The sequence below is a fragment of the Pseudonaja textilis genome, chromosome 6 (assembly GCF_049901715.1).
Source record: "Pseudonaja textilis isolate UNSWEBS1 chromosome 6, rPseTex1.2, whole genome shotgun sequence".
NCBI classification, from domain to species: Eukaryota; Metazoa; Chordata; class Lepidosauria; order Squamata; family Elapidae; genus Pseudonaja; species Pseudonaja textilis.
The window spans coordinates 48,823,139-48,843,812 of NC_141995.1; the positions used below are offsets into that span (position 1 = coordinate 48,823,139).

General features: G+C 42.8%; 1 protein-coding gene across 17 annotated transcripts in view; it reads left to right on the forward strand.

Annotated features, from left to right (window-relative positions):
* APBB2 (amyloid beta precursor protein binding family B member 2) overlaps positions 1-20,674 on the forward strand; it is a 126,361-nt gene that overhangs the window by 30,973 nt on the left and 74,714 nt on the right. For 9 of the 17 annotated variants that reach the window (XM_026699806.2, XM_026699801.2, XM_026699804.2 and 6 more), the window contains exons 2-3: positions 10,489-10,573; positions 19,287-19,397. In XM_026699806.2, the coding sequence (XP_026555591.2) occupies positions 19,352-19,397 (46 nt within the window). In that variant the 5' untranslated portion in view covers positions 10,489-10,573; positions 19,287-19,351. Of the gene's footprint in view, positions 1-10,488; positions 10,578-19,286; positions 19,489-20,674 lie in introns of all 17 variants that reach the window. The other 8 variants (XM_087936770.1, XM_087936766.1, XM_087936768.1 and 5 more) reach the window with 2 other exon arrangements.

Genomic DNA, 20,674 nt, shown 5'->3' on the forward strand with positions numbered 1-20,674 from the left:
GGGATTTAAAATTGGTGATCCCTGAATTTGGTGGTCCCTGAGGTCCAAGAGGTTGGCGACCCCTGTTTGGAGAATAGGTTGACCTCCTGTTTTTAGTAATTTAAAAAGATAAAAGAAAAATTCTCTCAGAAAAATGGACATTTCTGACAGAGCCAGAAATATTCATGAGGGAATTCCCAACACATTTCAAATCATTTTCTTCTTTAGGGTCTTTTTTTTTCTGAAAAGAAGAAAAATATTCTTATCGGGGACAGAAGCAGCATTAGTCTGATTTTATGTTTTTTTTCAGCAGAATGACAAGGTTTATTTCTGAAGCACAAGATAATTCTCTAAAACAAAACTGGGCATTTTTTATTTCATTCATTCAATATTTCTGGCTCGTCCTCCTGCGAGATTCATCGTTTTCATAACCAATTTTTGTTGTTGTTGGTTTGGATTTTTCTGCTTATTTCTCCAAGCATGGCATTCCTTTCTGGCCCAATTGGAAACTGTTTTCCTTGAGATATTTTATCATTTCCTGTTTGGTTTTCTGGACTCAAGAGAGACGATCTTTATGCCTTGGCGATGGGGGGGGCGGGAATTGGCCTGCAAAGAAAAGTATTCTCAGCCTTACAATTTGTGTGGCCGTCGCAAAAGCCACATTTTCAAGGCTTCCTTTTTACCTGCTTGCTGTCTGTGCCGTATAAAGGGTTGGTTAAAAATGTCACTGAGGAGGAGAACAGAGCAAAGCAAATAAGCATAAATATACATATATATATATTTTCCCATAGCTCTGGCTTATCGTAAGAATAATAACTGGAAATAGGAGGTGTGCAAATAAGAGCCAGGGCTACAAGTTTGTCATTTCCTGTCACAGCAGCTGCTGAACAATAGCAGCTGTAGCCCTTCTCACGGCTGGAAAGCAGGAAGAAGTAAATATTTTCCCAGCCTAGACTATACAGGTGGTACTCAACTTTGGTTCACTTATTGACCGTTTAAAGTCACAACAGCACTGAAAAAAGTAACTTATGACTATATTTCACACCATTGCAACATCCTCATGATTCATATTTATGACGATTGCAGTCTCCTGGGATCACGTGATCCGCTTTTGCAATCTCCTGACCAATACAGCCCAACGGGGAAGCTTAACATCGCTTAACAGCCCTGTGACTGATTTAGCAGGGGCAAGGATTCACTTAATGACAGTGGCGAAAAAGATTGTAAAATGGGACGGAATCCACTTCCTGGCTGTCTTGCTTAGCAAGGGAAATTTTGGACCCCAAATTATACATATATAGAGAAAGAGAGAGAGAAGAGAAGAGAAGAGTGAAGAAAGAGAGAGAGGGGAGACAGAAGAAAGAAGAGAGAGAAGAAAGAAGAGAGAAGAAAAAGGAGAGAAAGAAGAAAGAGGTGGTAGATAAGGAAAAGGGAAGAAAGGAGAGAGAGAAGAAAAAGAAAAAAAGAGAGAAGAAAGAGAGAAAGAAGAGAGAAAAAAGGGGAGAAAGTAGAAAAAGAAGAGAGAGAAGAAAGAGGTGGTAGATAAGAAAAAGAGAAGAGGAGGGAGAGAAGAAAAAGGAGTGAAAGAAGAAATACAGAAAGAAGAAAGGAGAGAGAGAAGAAAGGAGAGAAAAGAGAGGGAGGGAGAAAGAGAAGATGGTGCTTTTCATTTTAATTGAAAGGTCTGTCAACTGTTTAACTTTTTTTCACGTTCACTCATAGCCTCAACCCGATGGGAGGCCAAATTGTTGACAGCACAGCTTGGCACCAGCAAAACACATCTTAATTGTTTCAGTTCAAGGGCTGGGCGTGTTTATTTTTATAACAGATTGTTTCTTTTCTAAAGAGGTCAAAATACACGGTGTGCCATGAGTAGCTTCCATGGCCTTTTAGCCTTAGCTTTGTTGGCCAACTTCTCAACATTCTTTCATTGGTTTCTCTCTCCATGGCGCTGTGTTTCAAGATGTCGACAGAGCCTTTACGGCTGGGTCAGTCTATCTACCCTCCAAGTGCCCCCATCCCAGATTAGAGGAATCGGAAAGTGACAAGCAACCTTTGGCACCAAATAAGAGTTGTTGTTTTTTCCCCTTCTCTTTTCTACCCTTTGAGATAACATTACCCTCAGAGGTGGTATTCAGCCAGTTAGGACCAATTCTGGTGTACTGGTGGTGAAAATTTTGACTGGTTCAGAGAGACCCAGCAAAAACCACCTCGTGCGCTCCAAACAAGTAGGAAAAATTTTTGAAACCCACCCCTGATTACCATCTAGTGCAGTGACGGTGAGCCTTTTTGTTGTGGTGTGCCGAAAACGCACACGCGCGCCAGCAGTCACAATGCAATGCACCCCGCACCCCACGGGCTTGATGGAGGCCCCTGCAGCTTTTGGAGGCCGAAAAACAGGCATGTTTCGTCACTTCCAGTATTTCCGGAAGGCCTGTTTTTTGGCCTCCTGAGGCGGCAGAGGCTTCCCTCAAGCCTCTGGGAGGGAGAAAACAGGCTTAAATGGGCCGAAAATCAGCTGGGAGGTGCACGCATGCGCAGCGCAGTTAAGCTTGGCTGGGGCTCGCATGCCCACACCACATTTCTCTGAAAATACGATCTACCCTGAAAGTAAGTCCTAGTTTGATTTTTACACGTGCACACAATATAAACCCTACTCCCAAAATAAGCCCTAATTAAGATCCTGCCCACTCCAAAGTGGACGGGTAAAAATTAAGCTAGGCTTGGGATGGAGCGGTGGAGTTACTGCTTACCTTTGGACAGTTGTAGCCAGGCCTTGCACACCCCGACACCTGCCTTCTGCAGCCAGCAAGACTGGCAAGGCTTTCCTGAAGGCCTTTGTAGCTGAGAACAAAGCTCCGGATTGATCTGGAGCTCTCTTATCTGTGGCAGACGCCTTCAGGAAAGCCTTGCCACCCGCAGAAGAAGAAGTTCCTGAAGGCCTCTGACAGCAAAAAGGAGGCTGGGGGCGATGCGGGCAAGTGAGGTTAGTCAGTGGATGGCATACCCTGAAAATAAGACTTGGTGCCATTTTTGGTGGCAAAAAATATAAGACAGGGTCTTATTTTGGGGAAAATACGGTACTTCTTATAACAAACGTAATAGCAGGTTTGCGAAGGTGAAAAACTGAAGTCAGGTTTTATTTCTATTACGATTGGCCATAGAAGTGACATTAAAGCAAAGCCGTATCCATGCCTTGAGGTAGCTGCTTAAATGAGACACCTTGTCATAATGAGGCTGGACGGAAATGTTTATTTTGCGACCAGTTTTGGAGATTCCTCTTTTCTTGGATTCATCAAGCGAAGGTTATTTTAGTCATGATTATAGAATGGATCGAATTCCCTGCTTGGTAAAGGCAATTTCCATCATTGGAGTTTCTCTTCAGAAGAGTAAGGTTAAAAGTACCCATCTGAATAGTTGCACAGGTTTGTGTTTTTTTCCCCCTCCATTTTCTGTACATACCATTTACCTCTTTTTCTCACAAATGGAGGCAAATATACGTGTCTCAGGATAATGTTGCAGGATCCAATCTGGATCGGGACCAGAGGTTTAGTCTTCCGATTTTCAGACTTGCGCTGGAGGGAACTTCTCTCTAGCAAAGTGTTTCCTTTGGGGTGTTCTGTGTGGCGTATTGATATGGTGCCTGTTGTGTGTGGCTTTTTAGTTGTGGATTGGGGTGTTGATGGCTGGCTATTATGTTAAGGTAATGAAGATTTAATAGCTGACCAGCTGCTGTAAGGCTGCTGTAAATGCTGATGCAATGAGGATGAATCAGCAGGGTTATTGCTGCTTTAAGACTGAGAGTGGGTTGGCAGGGTTATTGGCACTTTAAGAAACTGTCTTAAAGTGAGGCCATGAGAGGAACCCACCCCCCCCCCCTCTCTCTCCCTCCCTCCCTGTCTCTGTTCTGTCTCCATTGTAGTTCTCTGTGTAGAGCTGAAGATTGCTTGCTTGCCTGGTATGTGCCTAATGTGTACGTATGTATATAGTAGTCTTGTATATAAACCACTGTTAAAAGACAAAGCCTCTGTGTCTTGTGTTTTGCTCCTGGGTTGTCTCACAATAGTAGTCACGCTGTAAACACTCTGACATATGAAGTCATTGGCTGTTGTTTTCTTGGGCTGCCAATCCTTCACCTCCTAAGTACTTGATGAGCTGGTGGTAAATCGGCATTCCTGTTGACTGACGAGGGACCCCATTTCCCAGGCTTCAATCACTTCCCTGGCTGTTTTTGTGCCTGCTTGTCCAACAATCTTAGTAGCTGCAAAATTGAATAAATATATCTGTTAGCGTTCCAAGTAATGCATCCAAAAACATCGGAACCTCATGGCAGAAACATTCCTCAGAGAACATGTTGATTGGACCCATCATCTCCGCACAACCAGTGAAAACCGACTTTAAAAATTTCCCGTGGTTACCATGCAATTAAAAGAGCAATGGTTTCCCTCCCCAGGTGTCACAGGTCATATTGTCCAATCGAAGCAGATGGTGGGCTCCCTTGACCAATTCTGTTCCTTCTTCTACTGCCACCTGTTGGGGTGACTTTCGTTTCTTGGAGACTCTTTATTTTGTCTACAAGATGGTCTAACTATTTCCCCCTCATCCTCCCCCCACAATGTGTGTGAAGCAGCGCAAAATTGCTTCAGCCTGGTTCGATTCAGAGTTGGCAGTATCTCCTTGGTCATTGTGAAACATCTTTTCTCATATTCAAAAGTGCTACTTGAAATATAAGCATTTAGCACTTGCCTCTTATGATTTCTGCAAATGTACAACTTGAACACAACAGATAAGTTAGAGACTTCTGTTGTTTATTCCCAAGATTCATCGTCATTTATTCCATGCCGTAGATTATACATTGGTTTTTTTTAAATAAGTGCAATTCTATGAACATTTATGTGAAAAGAAGATATTGAGTAAAGAATGCCATTAAGCATGTCCAGCTAACTAAAACTGGATTTCATTTGTTTGTTCATTCATTTTCAATTTTTTTGCTACTGTAAACATTTTGGGAGGACTCGGAGACCATCATATTTTGAAGATGTTGCAGCTGTTCAAACATGAAATATGAAAAATGTATATATGAAAAGAGAGCTACCGTGTTTCCCCAAAAATAAGACCCCACTGGAAAATAAGGCCTAGCATGAATTTTCAGGATGCTCATAATGTAAGCCGTACCTCCAAAAAATAAGCCCCAGTTAAGATTGTCAACAAGATGGACACATTTAGTACGGTATTTCCCCCAAAATAAGACCTAACTGTAAAATGAGCCCTAATGAAGCAAAGATAAATGCATTCATTAAATAAATAACAGTTGTTAATATAATTAACTTGAAAATTAAACGAAAATGTTGAAAGCCGCCCCAAACATCATGCACTGAGTCTGCTCTGTGTTTTGTGTAGAGATTTGGCAAAATTGCATTTGCTAGATGACAAATAAGAACATTTGCGCTGATTTATCAAAATCAGGATCTTCAATATTTCGGAGAATATAAGGTCACTTGGGATCCTGTCCCCCTCTTAATATACCTTTAAATGCTGATTCATAACAATGCTGACAGCGCTCTGAGAAAGAGGCACAAATTCTTTCTTTCTTTAAACATGATCCAAGCTCCCCTAAATACATGTCTAAGATTGAATTAGCCAGTCAGGCTGCCTTAAACAAGTCCTTGTTCTCTTGAAGCCAATTGATTTGCTTTAAGGATTTTTTTTTTTTCAGATTCCTCTGTAGTCAGCAGTTTCATCTGCGTGCAGTTCTGCTTTGTCTGTGTATCATTATTTGATTTGACCATTTGCTGGATTTATATTTGTAATAGCGTGTGAGAATGACCTTGGAGCACAGAGGGAAGAGCTACAATGGGAAAAATGGGAACATTTTAAAGGTTGTAGAAGAGACCCTCCTTAATTTTGACCAGAGATGAATCCCACTACTGTTGTATCATCTGTAAATTTAGTAATAGTATTTATTACTGGCGTGAGTGGGAATGCAGTCATGCACATAAAGAGTATAGAGTAAAGGACTCAACACACAACTTGTGGTGTACCAGTGTTAAGAATAAGGGCTGGAGAGATATGATTCTCTTAATCTGACCCTCTGGGAGTGGCCACACAGGAAATCCATAATCCAAAAGCAGATTGAATTTTACAACTTTTCTTGTCACAATCCAGAGATGGTATTCAGCCAGTTCAGATGGGTTCTGGCGTACCGGTAGTGGAAATTTTGACTAGTTTGGAGAACTGGCAAATACCACCTCTGGCTGGCCCCGCCTATCCGCCCCCACCCTATCCTGTCCTATATTCCCTTGTGTTTTACCTCAGCTGAGTGGATTGCCGTGCCTCAGCTGAGCTAAAAACAGCTCACTTCACCAGTGCTGACAGAGGGTACTTTTTGAATGCTGCATGCGTGCAAAGCATGCTCTCATAGAACCAGTGGGGGGGAAAAATTGGAATCCCACTGCTGGCACAGTCATCCAGTGAATTATTGCAGTTCTTGTATTAGCAACACAGTTGTTAAGTGAAATGAAATGCAATCGTTTTGAAATTGAAATGAAATTGTTTTGACCATGACAAAAGCAGGTAAAAATCCATGTTCTCATTCAGCGGATTTAATCCTTGTGACGTGAAATTGGTAAATTAGGACTGTCAGTTTTATTTTTCCTCTAGTGGAGACTATATCAAAGAAGATATAATTTCTCATGAAATGATTTTTGCCTTTCTTGTAATATTTATTTCTGTAGAATTGAAGTGATTTGAGCCTAAGGTTTACAGCATTTTCCCCAACTCCAAAAGCTGCATATTTGAAATATTTTTCTTTCGCTAGAAATAAAATATTTGAAATATGCAGCCTGCTGAATTTCTAGTTGAAAAATCCTGTATTGCATCGCTTGGAATATTCCGTTGGTTGTGCCGTTCATTCGAGATAGTTTCAAAATTAAATGTTAAACACACACACACACACACCTAAATGGAATTAAAAACTGTACCGAGGCTGTGACTATTAAGGAAATGAATTTATGCTTAGTTAACTTGTTAATTTGGTCTGTGCGTTTTGCTTAATCTACGTCTAAGGTGCCCTGAGTCATTTGGGAATAAATGGTGTGATTTTGCTGTGTTGCCTTGCTTGTAATTGTAAATCCAGCACTTTCCAAGATACCTTTCTTTTCTTTTCTTTTTAAAGTATTCCTACAATCTCTCCTTAATTAACTTTTAGGAGGACTTGTTATTTCTTTAACGAGTGATTTTGGTGGTGACTGGCAGAGTAATTAACCTTTCCTTCAGGAAAAGAAACTTAGCTTGGATTTAGAGGTTTGGTGGCAAAATTTATTCCCACAATAGTATTTTTCCACTGCGACTTTGAAGCAGCAGCTCAAATTCTTGCCTAAAAGGACCTCTGAGATTTTAGCCTTACATTTTCCATCCAAGCCTTTACACACTAATGGGAGATGTTGTGAATAAGTTTGGAAGATGTTCAAGCAATAGTTTTTATGTTCAGCCTAGTTTTTATGCCTGGGTCGGGGGGAAAATGAACCCTGATCTCTTGAGTTTCAGTGTTTAGTTGATCTAAAAATACTGACCTAATTTTCATGGCATCATTTGGTAGAGGGTGTCTTCAGGATATAGACCCAAATTTTTATTAAATTTAATTTTCCTCCCTGTTGAGGAAGTTTCTCCTTTAATTCCTTTGATTAGCTAGTTTGTTGTTATGGATAAAACCAAAAGTGTATCCAGTTAGACTTTTTCTTCTCATTACAGGTGCTCACGTTCATAAACAGGACAGAGAGGTCCAGTGGTGAGCTGGTTTGGACCGGTTTGCCAATCAGTGGGACCCATCCACTCACCCAACCTCGCCCTATCCGGTTTTACATTTAGGGGTGGGATTCTACCGGTTCGGCCTGATTTGTACGAACTGGTTTGCTCCGATGATCAGCTGTTGCTCTGACGATCAGCTGATTTTATGACTTTCCCTGCCATAGCTGCTCAGTGAATCATTGCCATTGTTAAGTTAGTCACAGGGCTATTAAGTGAATCTGGCTTCCCCATTGACTTTGCTTGTCTGAAGGGATCACGTGACACCCCTCTCCCCCCCCGGGACCCTGCGACCATCGTAAATATGAGCCAGTTGCCAAGCGTCTGAACTTTGATCGCATAATCACAGGGGTGCTGCAAAAGTCATAACTTTGACAAACGGACGTAAGTCACATTTTTCAGTGCTGTTATGTGCCGTACATTTTTCAGACTATAAGACATACTTCTACTCCCAGCCCCCCCAAAAGTGGGTGGAAATGTTTGCGTCTTATAGAATGAATACGGGCCTGTTTTGGGCCTCCTGAATGATCCATGGGTCCCATTTTTGCCCTCCCCGGTGTCCAGAATCACTCTGCAGGCCAAAAATGGACCTTCGGAGGCATCCGCATGTCCCATTTTTGGACTCTGACGCTAGGAAGGGCAAAAACGGGACACGCGGAGGCAAAAAACCCCCCTATTTTTGGTTTGTTTTCCTCCTCTAAACTGAGGTACATCTAATTGTCTGAAAAATACGGTAACCTTGAATGGTTTTAGCCTCCAGTTTCCTAAACCACCTTTGTTGCTTTTCTCTATTGCGCTTTCTAGTGTCTAAATATCTTCATTTTCTCTGTTTGGATGTCACTTTAACCTTTTGAATTCTCCAAGGGGTTCTGACTTTTCACCCATACTGCAGGAGGATCCCTGTCATCTTTCCCCCATCCTGTAGCCATCTTAGACAATAAATAGCACTTGTCTGAAGATTATCAAAGCTGGGAATGTCTACAGCCCATCAGGAAGGGTTCAGTGTCTCTATTCTTTCCTGTCCTGAACTCATTAAGGCTGTGAATCTTTGCTAAAGGGGAAAAGGTTAAAGTTCTGTTTTCTTTCTTCTAAGTGGACCTTACGGGCTGGGGTTGACCCTGTGTTTTCCGACTCCTGCAGGCCAAATGCTCCACATAGTTTTCATTCCACACTCAGTGCAAAATAGACAAATCTCGTTGTGTGTTGCAGACGTTAGTATTGGTGGAAGAGACCAGCAGCAAATATCTTATGTGGTTTAGTGAGCCTTCCTTAGAAAGAGAATAACATTTTTTTTTGCAAAACGATGGAAAAATGAAAGGGATCACTACAGATGAAAATGTAATTTTTTAAAAACGTATTAGAATGCACAGAAATGGATAGATTAACACTCAAAATAAGCAAGAAGGAAGACATGGATTATATTTTTAACATGGGATTTGTTTTATCAATGGTTAGTTGACAGAAACAAAAGTTAGAAACCGAAAAGTTCAAGAGAATGATTAACTATACAATGAAGGCATATTAATGTGGATAAGCAAATATTACTATTTGATCATTATCAACTCTATGAATATTATAATGTGTATATTTAAAAGCGAAATACCCCTCTCACATCATCACAAAATCTCCAGAACCATAAAGCCAGCAAACTTGAAATTTGGCACGTATGTTCCTCTTGGCTTCTAGAGGCTCACTAAAAAAGGATTTTTCCAAATGACCATCAGAGCATTAGTATTTCCTATATTATTATTATTAACACGCTCTGATGCTAAGGAGATAGCATTCCCTCTCGCAACCTCAAAAGAAATCTCTTCCAAATGCAAAACCCAAGCAGAGGAGAGGAGTTTCAGTTTTGGAACACCAAGCAGCTTTAGTACAGAACAGGTGAGCTAAGCCACACCCAGGCTCCTTGCTGTCTCCTTCTTGCTCACACAGCAAATACAGTTTCAGTTTCCAAACAGCCCTCAACTCTCACACTGACAAGTTAGCCAGGTGAATGCTGATGGATGCTGGTAGGCAGAGGCAGAATTCTCCCCCCACCCTTTTATTTTCCTCCCCCAAAACTAATTCCGACCACATAGTTTCGTAGCGAAGCACAGGTATCGAGCTAGTGAATAATAAAAAGAAAGAAAGAATAAACCTACCACCACAATTGAGGCTAAACTTTTTGGACAACGGGTATTTTATTTCCTCTTGTAATGTGGGTTGTTTCTGGGTCGTTTTCCTTTGAATTTTATTTGAGTAGTGTGCCTTTTTGTGGGCGAGGTCTAGGAAGGCAATTCGCCTGTTTAACAAGAATGTGGATAAGAGGAAAAAGATACTGCCTGCAAAATGTAAAAAATAAATGTAACTTCCACGTTGATTTGTTTGCTATAAACATCAAGGCAGGTACCAATAGTCTTTGATTTACAACAGCGGGTTTAGCGACCATTTGAAGTTACAATAGCCTTGAGAAAAGAGACTGAGGGCCGTTTTTCATGGTTACGACTGTCGTAAAATGGGGACAGAACTCACCTCACGACCGTCTCACTTAAGAACAGAAATGTTGGGCTCCACTGTGCTTCGTAAGTTGAGGACTACCTGTACGCTACCCAGAGTTAACATAACCTGAGGTTAGGCAGCTGGATAAATGCATAAAAAATAAATAAGTCTTTTGTATTTATTTTTTCCTTGTCTTTTGTTTGTTTGTTTAAAAAATATTTCTAGGTTATTTCCATGAAGGGAGCCCCTGAAAGTCGACGCACATCGTGCCTAAATTAACGTCTGAGAAACGGTGGCCGTCCATTAAAGCGTGAGTACGTAAATAATACATTTTTTGCAATTCTTCCCAGCTTGATTTGATGGCGTGGTTTGAAAAAGAAAAACCCCGTTTAGCTAAAGGAGCTGGGAGGAACCAGATGTTGCTACACTGCAACTCTCACCAGGCAGAGTCAGGGCCCCAGTAAAGGATGGGTCATTAGATTCAGAGTTGGAAGGGACCTTGTAGGTCATCTAGTCCAACCCCCTGCCCAGACAGGAGACCCTACGCCATTTTTTACAAATGGCAGTCCAATCTCTTCTTCAAAGCTGTCTTATCATCTATCTGTTATCTACCTAACGAACTATATCTAACAGATTAACAGAGTTGGAAGGGACCTTGAAGGCCATCTAGTCCAACTCCCTGTCCAAGTACCATTTCTTCCAATCTCTTCTTGAAAGCCTCCAGTGATGAAGCTCCCACAACTTCCAAAGGCAACTTCTGTTCCATGGGTTGATTGCTCTCACTGTCAGAAAATTTCTCCTTATTTCTCAGTTTGAATCCTAGGTGGGCATAGCTTGATGGGCGTGGTGTTCTGTGGGCATGGCTTGGTGGCTTGGTGGGCATGGCTTGGTGAGCGTGGCAGGGGAAGGATACTGTAAAATCATAGGTCAAAATAAAATTATAGGTCATCTAGTCCAACCCCACCCACCCCCCGCCCAAGTGAGAGACCATACTCCATTTCTGACAAATGGCAGTCCAGTCTCTTCTTGAAGGTCTCAAGTGATGGCGCTCCCACAACTCCTGAAGGCGACTTCCTTTCCATTGGTTGATAGTTCTCACTGTCAGAAAGTTTCTCCTTATTTCTGGGTTGAATCTCTCCTTGTTCAGTTTCCATCCATTATTCCTTGTCTGGCCTACAGGTGCTTTAGAAAACAGCTTGACCCCTTGTTCCTCTCTGTGGCAGCCCCTCAAATATTGGAAGACTGCTATCCTGTCTCCCCTGGTTCTTCTCTTCACTAGACTAGCCAGGCCCAGTTCCTGTAACTATTCTTCATATGTTTTAAGCTCCAATCTCCTAATCATCCTGGTTGCTCTTCTCTGTATTTTTTCTAGAGTCTCAACATCTTTTTTATAATGTGGTGAACAAAACTGGATGCAGTACTCTAGGTGTGGTCTTACTAAGGCTTTATACAGTGGTATTAGTACCTCCCTTGATCTTGATTGAATCTCTCTGTTAATGCAATTTAGGATTGCATTAGCTTTTTTGGCTGCTGCTGCACACGGCTGGCTCCTATTTATCTGGTTGTCCTCTAAGACTCCAAGATCCCTCTCACAGTTCCTGCTATTGAGCCTGGTTTCACCCAGTCTTTATGTGTCGTTTTGGTTTTTCTTGCTTAAGTGTAGGACTTTACTTTCCTCTACATTGAATTTCATTTTGTTAAATACAGCCCAGTGTTCTAGTCTGTCAATATCCACCTGGATCTTGAGCCTATCTTCTTGGGTGTTAGCTATTCCTGCCAGCTTAGTATTATCTGCAAATTTGGTGAGTTCCCCTTCTATTCCCTCATCTAAGTCATTAATGAAGATCTGAAATGAACATATAGAAGACGTATCAACGTCTTTCACTGCAAATAATATTTGACTTCAATCGTTGACTCGTTGACTTCAATAGCATTTGAACATGGTTTCAGTTTGTGTTGTGGAACTCCTGGAAACTTCAATGATGCCAGCCAGCAAATCATTTCAATTGTCAGTTTCCAGTGCTGTCAGTCTGCCATCTGTCCGAATGGTTGATATTTTGGGCTATTTAAGAAGGGTCAGTGATGTAACTGTCTTCTCTTTGCTGATGAATTGGCTTTCCATTAGTGTAACAGGCTGGCTAGCATTATTCCACGTAGTCCAAGTTTAATGCGGCTTTTAAAACCGGCCTCTCTTGGCCTGCTCAAATATATATTCTGTTTGCTCGTGTTTCTCTTATTGGTATTTTTCTTTCCTTTCTCTTGACTTTTTGTCAAAGTCAAAGCAAATAAATAAATGGTTAGCAAATAGCGTACATAATACATTTATTGATTACATTAATTTATTTAATACATTAATTCTTAGAAGTTAGGTTGCGGTTCTAACGAAGGGTCTCGCCCACAATCTGTTAAAAAAATAGCTTTTTCTTGGCTTACTCAGTTCTGGAATGGTTCTAGGTGTCATCTAAACCTGGATTTGTGGTTAGCTTATCAGTCATGAGGCCCCCAGAAAAATGTGCTAGAGCAGTGGTTGCTAACCAGTGGGCCAGGGACCACTGGTGGTCCGTGAGAAAATTTTGATGGTCCGCATAAAAATGTCACCCCCAAAGCAATTAATCCAGGCTGTGCAGGAACACAAGGCTGTGCTGCCTACATGGCCTGCAAGAACACAAGGCTTGCGTCGCTTGCATTGCGAACACCATGAGGTAGTGAGGGGAGGGGAGGGAAGGGCGAATGGGGGGAACTTGCCCCATTCGCCCCACATGCCTGGCCTGGCCCCTGGGCTGCTTCTTTCCGCTTCTCTCTTCTGCTTTTGGCTGCACGCAAGGAAAGCAGCCAAAGTCTTTCTTTCTCTCCCCCAAACTCCACCAGAAATGAGTCTTTAGGACCCTGCAAGGCCTCCTCCTCCAAGAGGCTGTGCTGGCAAAGATTCGTTTCTGGTAGAGTTTGGGGGAGAGAAAGAAAGATTTCTGCTGCTTCTGCTGCTTTCCTTGCATGAATCCAAAAGTCTCTCTCTCTCTCTCCCTCCCTCCCTCCCTCCCTCCCCTGAGAACGGAGCTGGAGACGGTATCCTGCGATCCCCAAAGAAGAACGATTGACCAGTAAGAAAACGGGGTGGGGAATTTCCCTGCAGACTTTTGGGGGGATTTTTCCCAGGGTCTCTGGTCTGCAGGATTTAAAATTATGAGTTTGGTGGTCCCTGAGGTCCAAAAGGTTGGCGACCCCTGTGCTAGAGTGCCAGAAGGGCGACAGGGAATAGGTGTTCCTGAGTAAACATCTTTGGTTGTTTTACAGAATAACAGAGTTGGAAGGGACCTTGGAGGTCTTCTAGTCCAACCCCCTGCTCAAGTAGAAGACCTTATACCATTTCAGACAGATGACTGTCCAGTTTCTTCTTAAAAACCTCCAGTGATGGAGCACCCACAACTTCTGGAGGCATCTTCTGTTCCATTAATTGATTGTTCTCATTGTCAAGAACTTTCTCCTTAGTTCCAAATTGGATCTTTCTTTGAAAACCTTCCATCCATTGCTTCTTCTCCTTCCCTCAGGCCCTTTGGAGAAAAGATTGTCTCCCTCATTTTTGTGAGAGCTTCTCAAATATTGGAAGTTGGCCATCATGGTACCTCCTCATCCTTCTCTTCATTAGACTAGACACACCCAGTTCCTGCAACCGTTCATCATATTTCTTCCATAGCATCCATTTCTTGTATAACATGTGGGCTTGGTCCCCAGTGAAGCTCTTATTCTGACCTGGGCTTCACAAAATCACAAAACAGACGCCTCGTCCCGACAAAACCCCTTTTTATTTAGGCTAATGTGAATTCCTCTCATTCACATCCAGCAAAGTCCCAGCAAACAGTCTTTCAAGGGTGAATTTAGAACCACAGACCTTATCAGGCTTGGAGAGTTGCCAGGCCGATAGCTTCCAAGCGCAATGCTGTACAAGGAAATACTTGGCAAGGAGTCTCTGAGAGTCACGAACAAATCTTCACACTAATTAAACGAACTAATTGTCTCCTGCAAACACCACTCCCCCTTTTGCTCCTCTTTATTCCCTATGGGAGGAGCCATTCACCATCCACCTGTAGCTTTACTCCCGAGTCGACCCTTGTTCCTTAACTGTTCCCTTCTCCTGGCAGCTCTGTGCATTCGCACACTGGGAACAGGCTCCAGCTGTTCTTCTGCCCCATTAATCTCCGACTCCGAAGGCAGCTGATAACTGTCAGCCTGCCCTGGCCCCATCTCTGTCTCCGACGCAGAGCCCTCATCAGAGCCTTCCTCAGACTCCAGGACTGGCCCAAGTTCGTCCCAAACCTCCTCACTGTCCGAGTCTGCCGCCAGCTCTGCTGACTGCTGGTGGGCCACCACAGCTCTTAGCAGCTGAGATTATCATTATGGTTGGTCACACAGTCATCTAGATGTTTAGAATGGATTTGGCGTTGTTATCCACCTATCAAGTCCTTCCCAAGTATAAGAGAAATGAAAAAAAGAGAAGTTGGCTGGCCAGCCAGTTAAAGATGTAACACCCCACCTCACGAATGCATCTCAACATAGTTTAACACATCATCAAACATGTCCATGGTCTGCTTTAAAAATCCTTCCATTGTTTTATAACCAGCTGAAGGAAGGAAGCTGATGTAACCTTGTATTTTCTTAGCAGCTGTTTTTTTTCCTTCTTTGAAAGGCATTTTCCCTTTTGGGATTTTAACAGTAGCAAAAAATAAATCTTACTGAGTAGACTTCAATCTAATTGTTTGGTATCCGGATTGATTTGTATCCACTGTTTTAATGCTCCCAGTGATTAACAATTTTTGCTTTACCTTTCTTCTAAAAGTTTAGTGGAATATCCTTATTGTTATCTGCTTAGAAAGTTGGGTTAGGTTGTGGTTCGCCGGCAGCAGAATCAAACAGTGGGTGTTGTGGTTAGCTGGAAACAGGTGCGGACGGCTGAGGAGAATGAGGACTCAGATCAGGGGCCAGGACCATTAAGGACTAGACTGCTGCCTTCAGAGATTGTGGGGGGTGGCAGCAGCGATGAGGAGGTTCCCAAGGAGCCTGTGCCAAGTGCGCGTGTGTGCAGGGTTGCTCACAGGAAAGAGCAGCTGCAGAGAGCATGGGCGACTTGGGAGTAAGGCTGCAAGGTAATGGCCCCTCTTTCAAGAAGATAAAAGCTAGCTGTGAAGCGGACGTTCTTTGCAGGAAGCAAAAATGTTTTGAAACTCCAGCCTCGTGGACGTTGCAGTATCTTAAGTTGGTAATTGAAGACTCTTGTGTTGTAAAATATTTCTTATCTGTTATTCTTGGCAACCTCGCACAGTTTTGGCGATGCTTGTGCTTATCAAAGTTAATTAGTTTGCAGCAGCCTTTTAACCAGGGATTTGTAAGAATCATTAAAAGGTTTCTGTTCCCTTTGGTGAAGCAGGAACCAGCAATTCAGGGCTGGAGAAAGGATCACTAGGATTAGGAAAGGTCCGTCTAAGGCCTTCGAAATGGTAAGAGAGTAGCTAAATATCTGTTGACTCGGAAGTGAGGGAGGAAAAGGCCTGGAATTAGAACTTTGGAATAAGAAGCTTGTAGATGGGTTTGGTGCACCCCATTAGGTAGAACTTCTGCTATTGTGGTTGTGTTCTTGTCTCCAGTCAAGAAATGAATGTCACAGGGTCATGTCGGGGAAGCCAACATTTCCAGGTCTGCCTATGGAAAGCCTTACTCAAATGCTGTACAGCTGTGGCTTCCTTTCTTCCCTCCCTCCCCCTTCCCCTCCCTCCCTTCTTCCATTTCCTATCTCCCTCCTTTCCTTCCTTCCATCTATCCATCCATTCATTTCCCCTTCACCCTCTGCCTGCCTGCCTGCCTGCCTGCCTACCTACCTACCTACCTACCTTTCTATCTATCCATCCATCCATCCATCTACCTATCAATCCATCCATCCATCCCTATCTGAATATCCATCCATATCTACCTACCTACCTACCTACCTACCTACCTGTCTCTCTATATCATCTATATATATCTCTGCTTCTCTGTATACCTATCTCTATCTCTCTATCATCTCTCTATCATCTGTCTAAAGGAGAATATTACATGTCAACTATACATATTATATTGTATTATTATTGTATCATTAGACTCAATATGAATGTATGTTTGGAAGGGGAAGACTGTTGATATTGTGACATTGCACGAAAGAAATGTACCAACCGACACACTGTATTTTGGAAGATGGTTTTTATGTTTGTGTTTGTTAGTGTTTGTTTTTAAAAAATAAAAAACTTTTTTAAAAAAGAATATGTATATGTATATATATGTATACTTGTGTGTATGTATTCAAATATATATATATGCATATGTATATGTGTATATACATACATACAGTATACACACTCACACACACATGCACACTAATGTAATAATATAATATAATATAATATATTTCCATATTACTTTTTCGGGCAGGCTTGGAGCACTGAGCTCCTGGGTCTTCTCTTTCCAAACAGAGGTGTTCATAAGGATGTTACCAATTATACCAAGTGGTGTGGAAATTTGTCCAGACCTTTGGGAAGTGGTGGGGAAACAATCAACACCGACAGTGTGAAAACAAGTCACAGGCAGAGATGGCTGCTGTTTATTCAGCCTTCTGCTCTTGTTAACTATGCAAGAACAGCCCCTCTGGGAGAAGATATTTCCAAGAAAAGAAAAATAGCAAAAAAAAAATAAAAAAGCAGCTCTGTAACCTAAAAGGAAAAAGAAAAAAAATGTCTTTTTTAGATAAGAATCCAAAAATTTCTTGAAAAGAAAATTTCCATATGGGCTTTTCTTACAGGAATATTTTAGGCTGTGTTTTGTTTTATTTTATTTTATTTTATTCTATTTATTTTATTCTATTTATTTGTTGTTTACTTTATTATTGTATTTTATTTCATGATTATATTATGTTTGTTTAGTTTTATATTTTATTTTATTTGAATGGGCGGTGTTGTTTTTTTAAACTGCAGCTAAGGAAGCATTAATTCTTACTAATAGGTAGCTTCTTATTTTTCAAACTATTTTGAAGGTGGCTTCTTGGTATCCACACCGGCTTTGTAGTCAGCTGAATCAGTGAGATGGGCAGACTTGGAAATCAATAAAGAAAACAAAAATAAATAAAACAAGAAAGCATCCCACAATCCTAATAAAGGCCACCACGTAGTTGTGTGGGTTGAGAATTTTTTTATTGTAATCCTAACTATCTAGAATGACTGGCCGCTATTTTTATTTTAAAAGAGCTATCAGTGTTGACGCGGTGGCTCAATGGCTAAGATAATGAGGCTTGTCTGTACTCGTACTGGAACCAATGATGTTACCGCGTGTGGTAGTGAAACATCTGCAAGAAAACAACCAAGAGCCCCAGGATCCCTAGTTTTATCCACTTGCTAATTGTTAGTGGGAGAAGATTCAGATAACAGATAATCAGAGTTGGAAGGGACCTGATAGGTCATCTAGTCCAACCCCCCGGCCAAGTGGGAGACCCTACGCCATTTCTGACAAATGGCAGTCCAATCTCTTCTTGAAAGTCTCAACTGATGGCGCTCCCACAACTTCTGAGGGCAAGCTAGTTACATTGGTTGATTGTTCTCACTGTCAGAAAGTTTCTCCTTATTTCCAGGTTGAATTTCTCCTTGTTCAGTTTCCATCCATTATTCCTTGTCTGGCCTACAGACGCTTTAGAAAATAGATTGACCCCGTCCTCCTCTCTGGGTAGCCCCTCAAATATTGGAAGGCTGCTCTCCTGTCTCCCCTGGTCTTTCTCTTCCCTAGACTAGCCAGGCCCAGTTCCTACAACAGTTCATCGTATATTTCAGCCTCCAGTCTCCTCATCATCCTAGTTGCTCTTCTCTGCACTTTTTCTAGAGTCTCAACATCTTTTTTATAATGTGGTGACCAAAACTGGATGCAGTACTCTAGGTTTGGTCTTACTAAGGTTTTATAGAGTGATATTAGTATCTCACTTGATCTCGATTGTATCCCTCTGTTAATGCAACTTAGGATTGCATTAGCTTTTTTGGCTGCTGCTGCACACGGTTGGCTCCTATTTAGCTGGTTGTCCACTAAGACTCTGAGATCCCTCTCCCAGTTACTGCTATTGAGCCTGGTTTCATCCAGTCTATATGTGTCCTTTTGGTTTTTCTTGTCTAAGTGTAAGACTTTACTTTTCTCTACATTGAATTTCATTGTGTTAGATACGGCCCAGTGTTCTAGTCTGTCAAGATCCATCTGGATCTTGAGCCTATCTTTTTGGGTGTTAGCTATTCCTGCCAGCTTAGTATCATCTGCAAATTTGTTAAGTTCCCCTTCTATTCCCTCATCTAAGTCATTAATTAAGATATTGAAGAGTCCTGGGCCTAAGACGGAACCTTTCCTGCCCAAAGCCTTGAGCGATAAATCACCACATTAGAACCTTCATGTGCAGATCTAGTTCTTCGCACGTGACACTCCCCTGTTTCCCTGAAAATAAGGCCCAACTGGAAAATAAGCCCTGGCACGATTTTTCAGGATGCTTGTAATAAAAGCTCCACCCCCAAAATAAGCCCCAGTTAAGATTGTCAGCCAGACAGATGCATTTCGAACCGTATTTCCCCCAAAATAAGACCTAACCAGTAAAATAAGCCCTGATGCATCTTTTGGAGCAAAAACTAATATAGGACCCGGACTTATTTTCAGGGAAACACAGTAAAAAGCCTATGGTCGCAGTGTGTAGCTTGAACTGTGGTCCTACCAGATGTGCCAGGCTACCTGTGCTGTCCTTTTCCCCATCTGCCATGTTGGCTGGGAGGTGATTTATCGTTATCAGCCTAGAACAAGTCGAAGTAGTAAATTTGCTCGGGGCTGACAACGCAATGGCTCATCTCTGCTGCTGGCAGGAGGGTGAATAATTTATAAAGCCATTATTCAGCGGCAGGGAGAGGGACATTAGCATTTTAATGAAAACAATATAGGCATTGTGTTAAATCTTTGCATTCTTCTTCTTCTTCCTTCTCTTCCTCCAGGAAAGCCATTCTGTCAAGTGCTTTGAAAACAGCTGACAACACCGGATAATGTGCTGACGAGCACTATGGGCAGGCGGTACCCAGGAGCCCACTATCGTCAAAGCAATTCATGTACGTTTGCAAAAACTTCCCCGGTTAACCGAGTTAGCAAAACCCAACAAACCACGATACGACCTCAATTTAGCCCAACATTTCTAATAAGGCAAGTGAGACAGTTGCTGAGTATTACGACTTGTGTTGCCGTGGTTGTTAAATGAATCCTGCTTCACTTATCAATGAATCTGACTTTGCTTATCAGAAGGTCGCAAAATGGGATCCCTTGATCCCGGGACACTGGAAACGTGAACCAGTGGCCAAGCAGGGGTGGGCTGCTACCGGTTTGGGTGAACCGGATGTTAATTTTACATCTGGTTCACTGAATCAGTAGTTGCAATGATTGGCTGGCCCTGCCCACCCTGCCCACCCCTCCCAGGCCCCATTTTGGGTCCCAGGTAAGAGCAGGGCTCGTGTGGAAGGTCGGGGAGGGTGAAAAACAGGCCTTCCAGAAGGCCGGATATGGGCCCATTTCCTGCCTGCAGAGAGCCTTTGGAGCATGGGGAGGTGGGAAACAGGCCTTCTGGAGGTCAATTAAAGCTTCCAGAGCCCAGAGACGGGGATAATGGGCCTCCCAGAGGCTCTGGAAGGCCAGAAATGGGTCCGTTTTCCACCGCCAGAGAGCCTTCGGAGCCCAGGAAGGGGGAAACAGGCCTCCCAGAGCCTCAATAAAAGCTTCTGGAGCCTAGGGAGGCAGGAAACGAGCCTTCTAGAGGCTCTGGAAGGCCGGAAATGGGCCCGTTTCCCGCCGCCAGAGAGCCTTCGGAGCCCAGGGAGGGGGAAACAGGCCTCCCAGAGCCTCAATAAAAGCTTCTGGAGCCTAGGGAGGCAGGAAACGAGCCTTCTAGAAGCTCTGGAAGGCCGGAAATGGGCCCGTTTCCCCCCACCAGAGAGCCTTCGGAACCCAGGGAGGGGGAAACAGGCCTCCCGGAGGCTCTGGAAGGTTGGAAATTCGCCCATTTCCGGCCTCCAGAAGGCCTCTGGAGCCCAGGAAGGCCATTTTCGCCCTCCTGGAGGCTCAAGGAAAGCATCTGGAGCCCCCATGGAGGGCAAAAATACTCCCCTCCCACCGTGATGCAGGAGGCCGACTACGCCAGGCCCACCCAGCAACCAGGCAGAGAACCGGTTGCTAAATTTTTTGAAGTCCACCCCTGGCAACGTCTGAATTTTGACCACAAGGATACTGGAACAGTCCTAAGTGTGAAAAACGGTCATGTCACTTTTTTCAGCACTGTTACAACTTCGAACCATCACTAAGTGAACTATTGTAAGTCTAGGACTACCTGTAGTAAGTA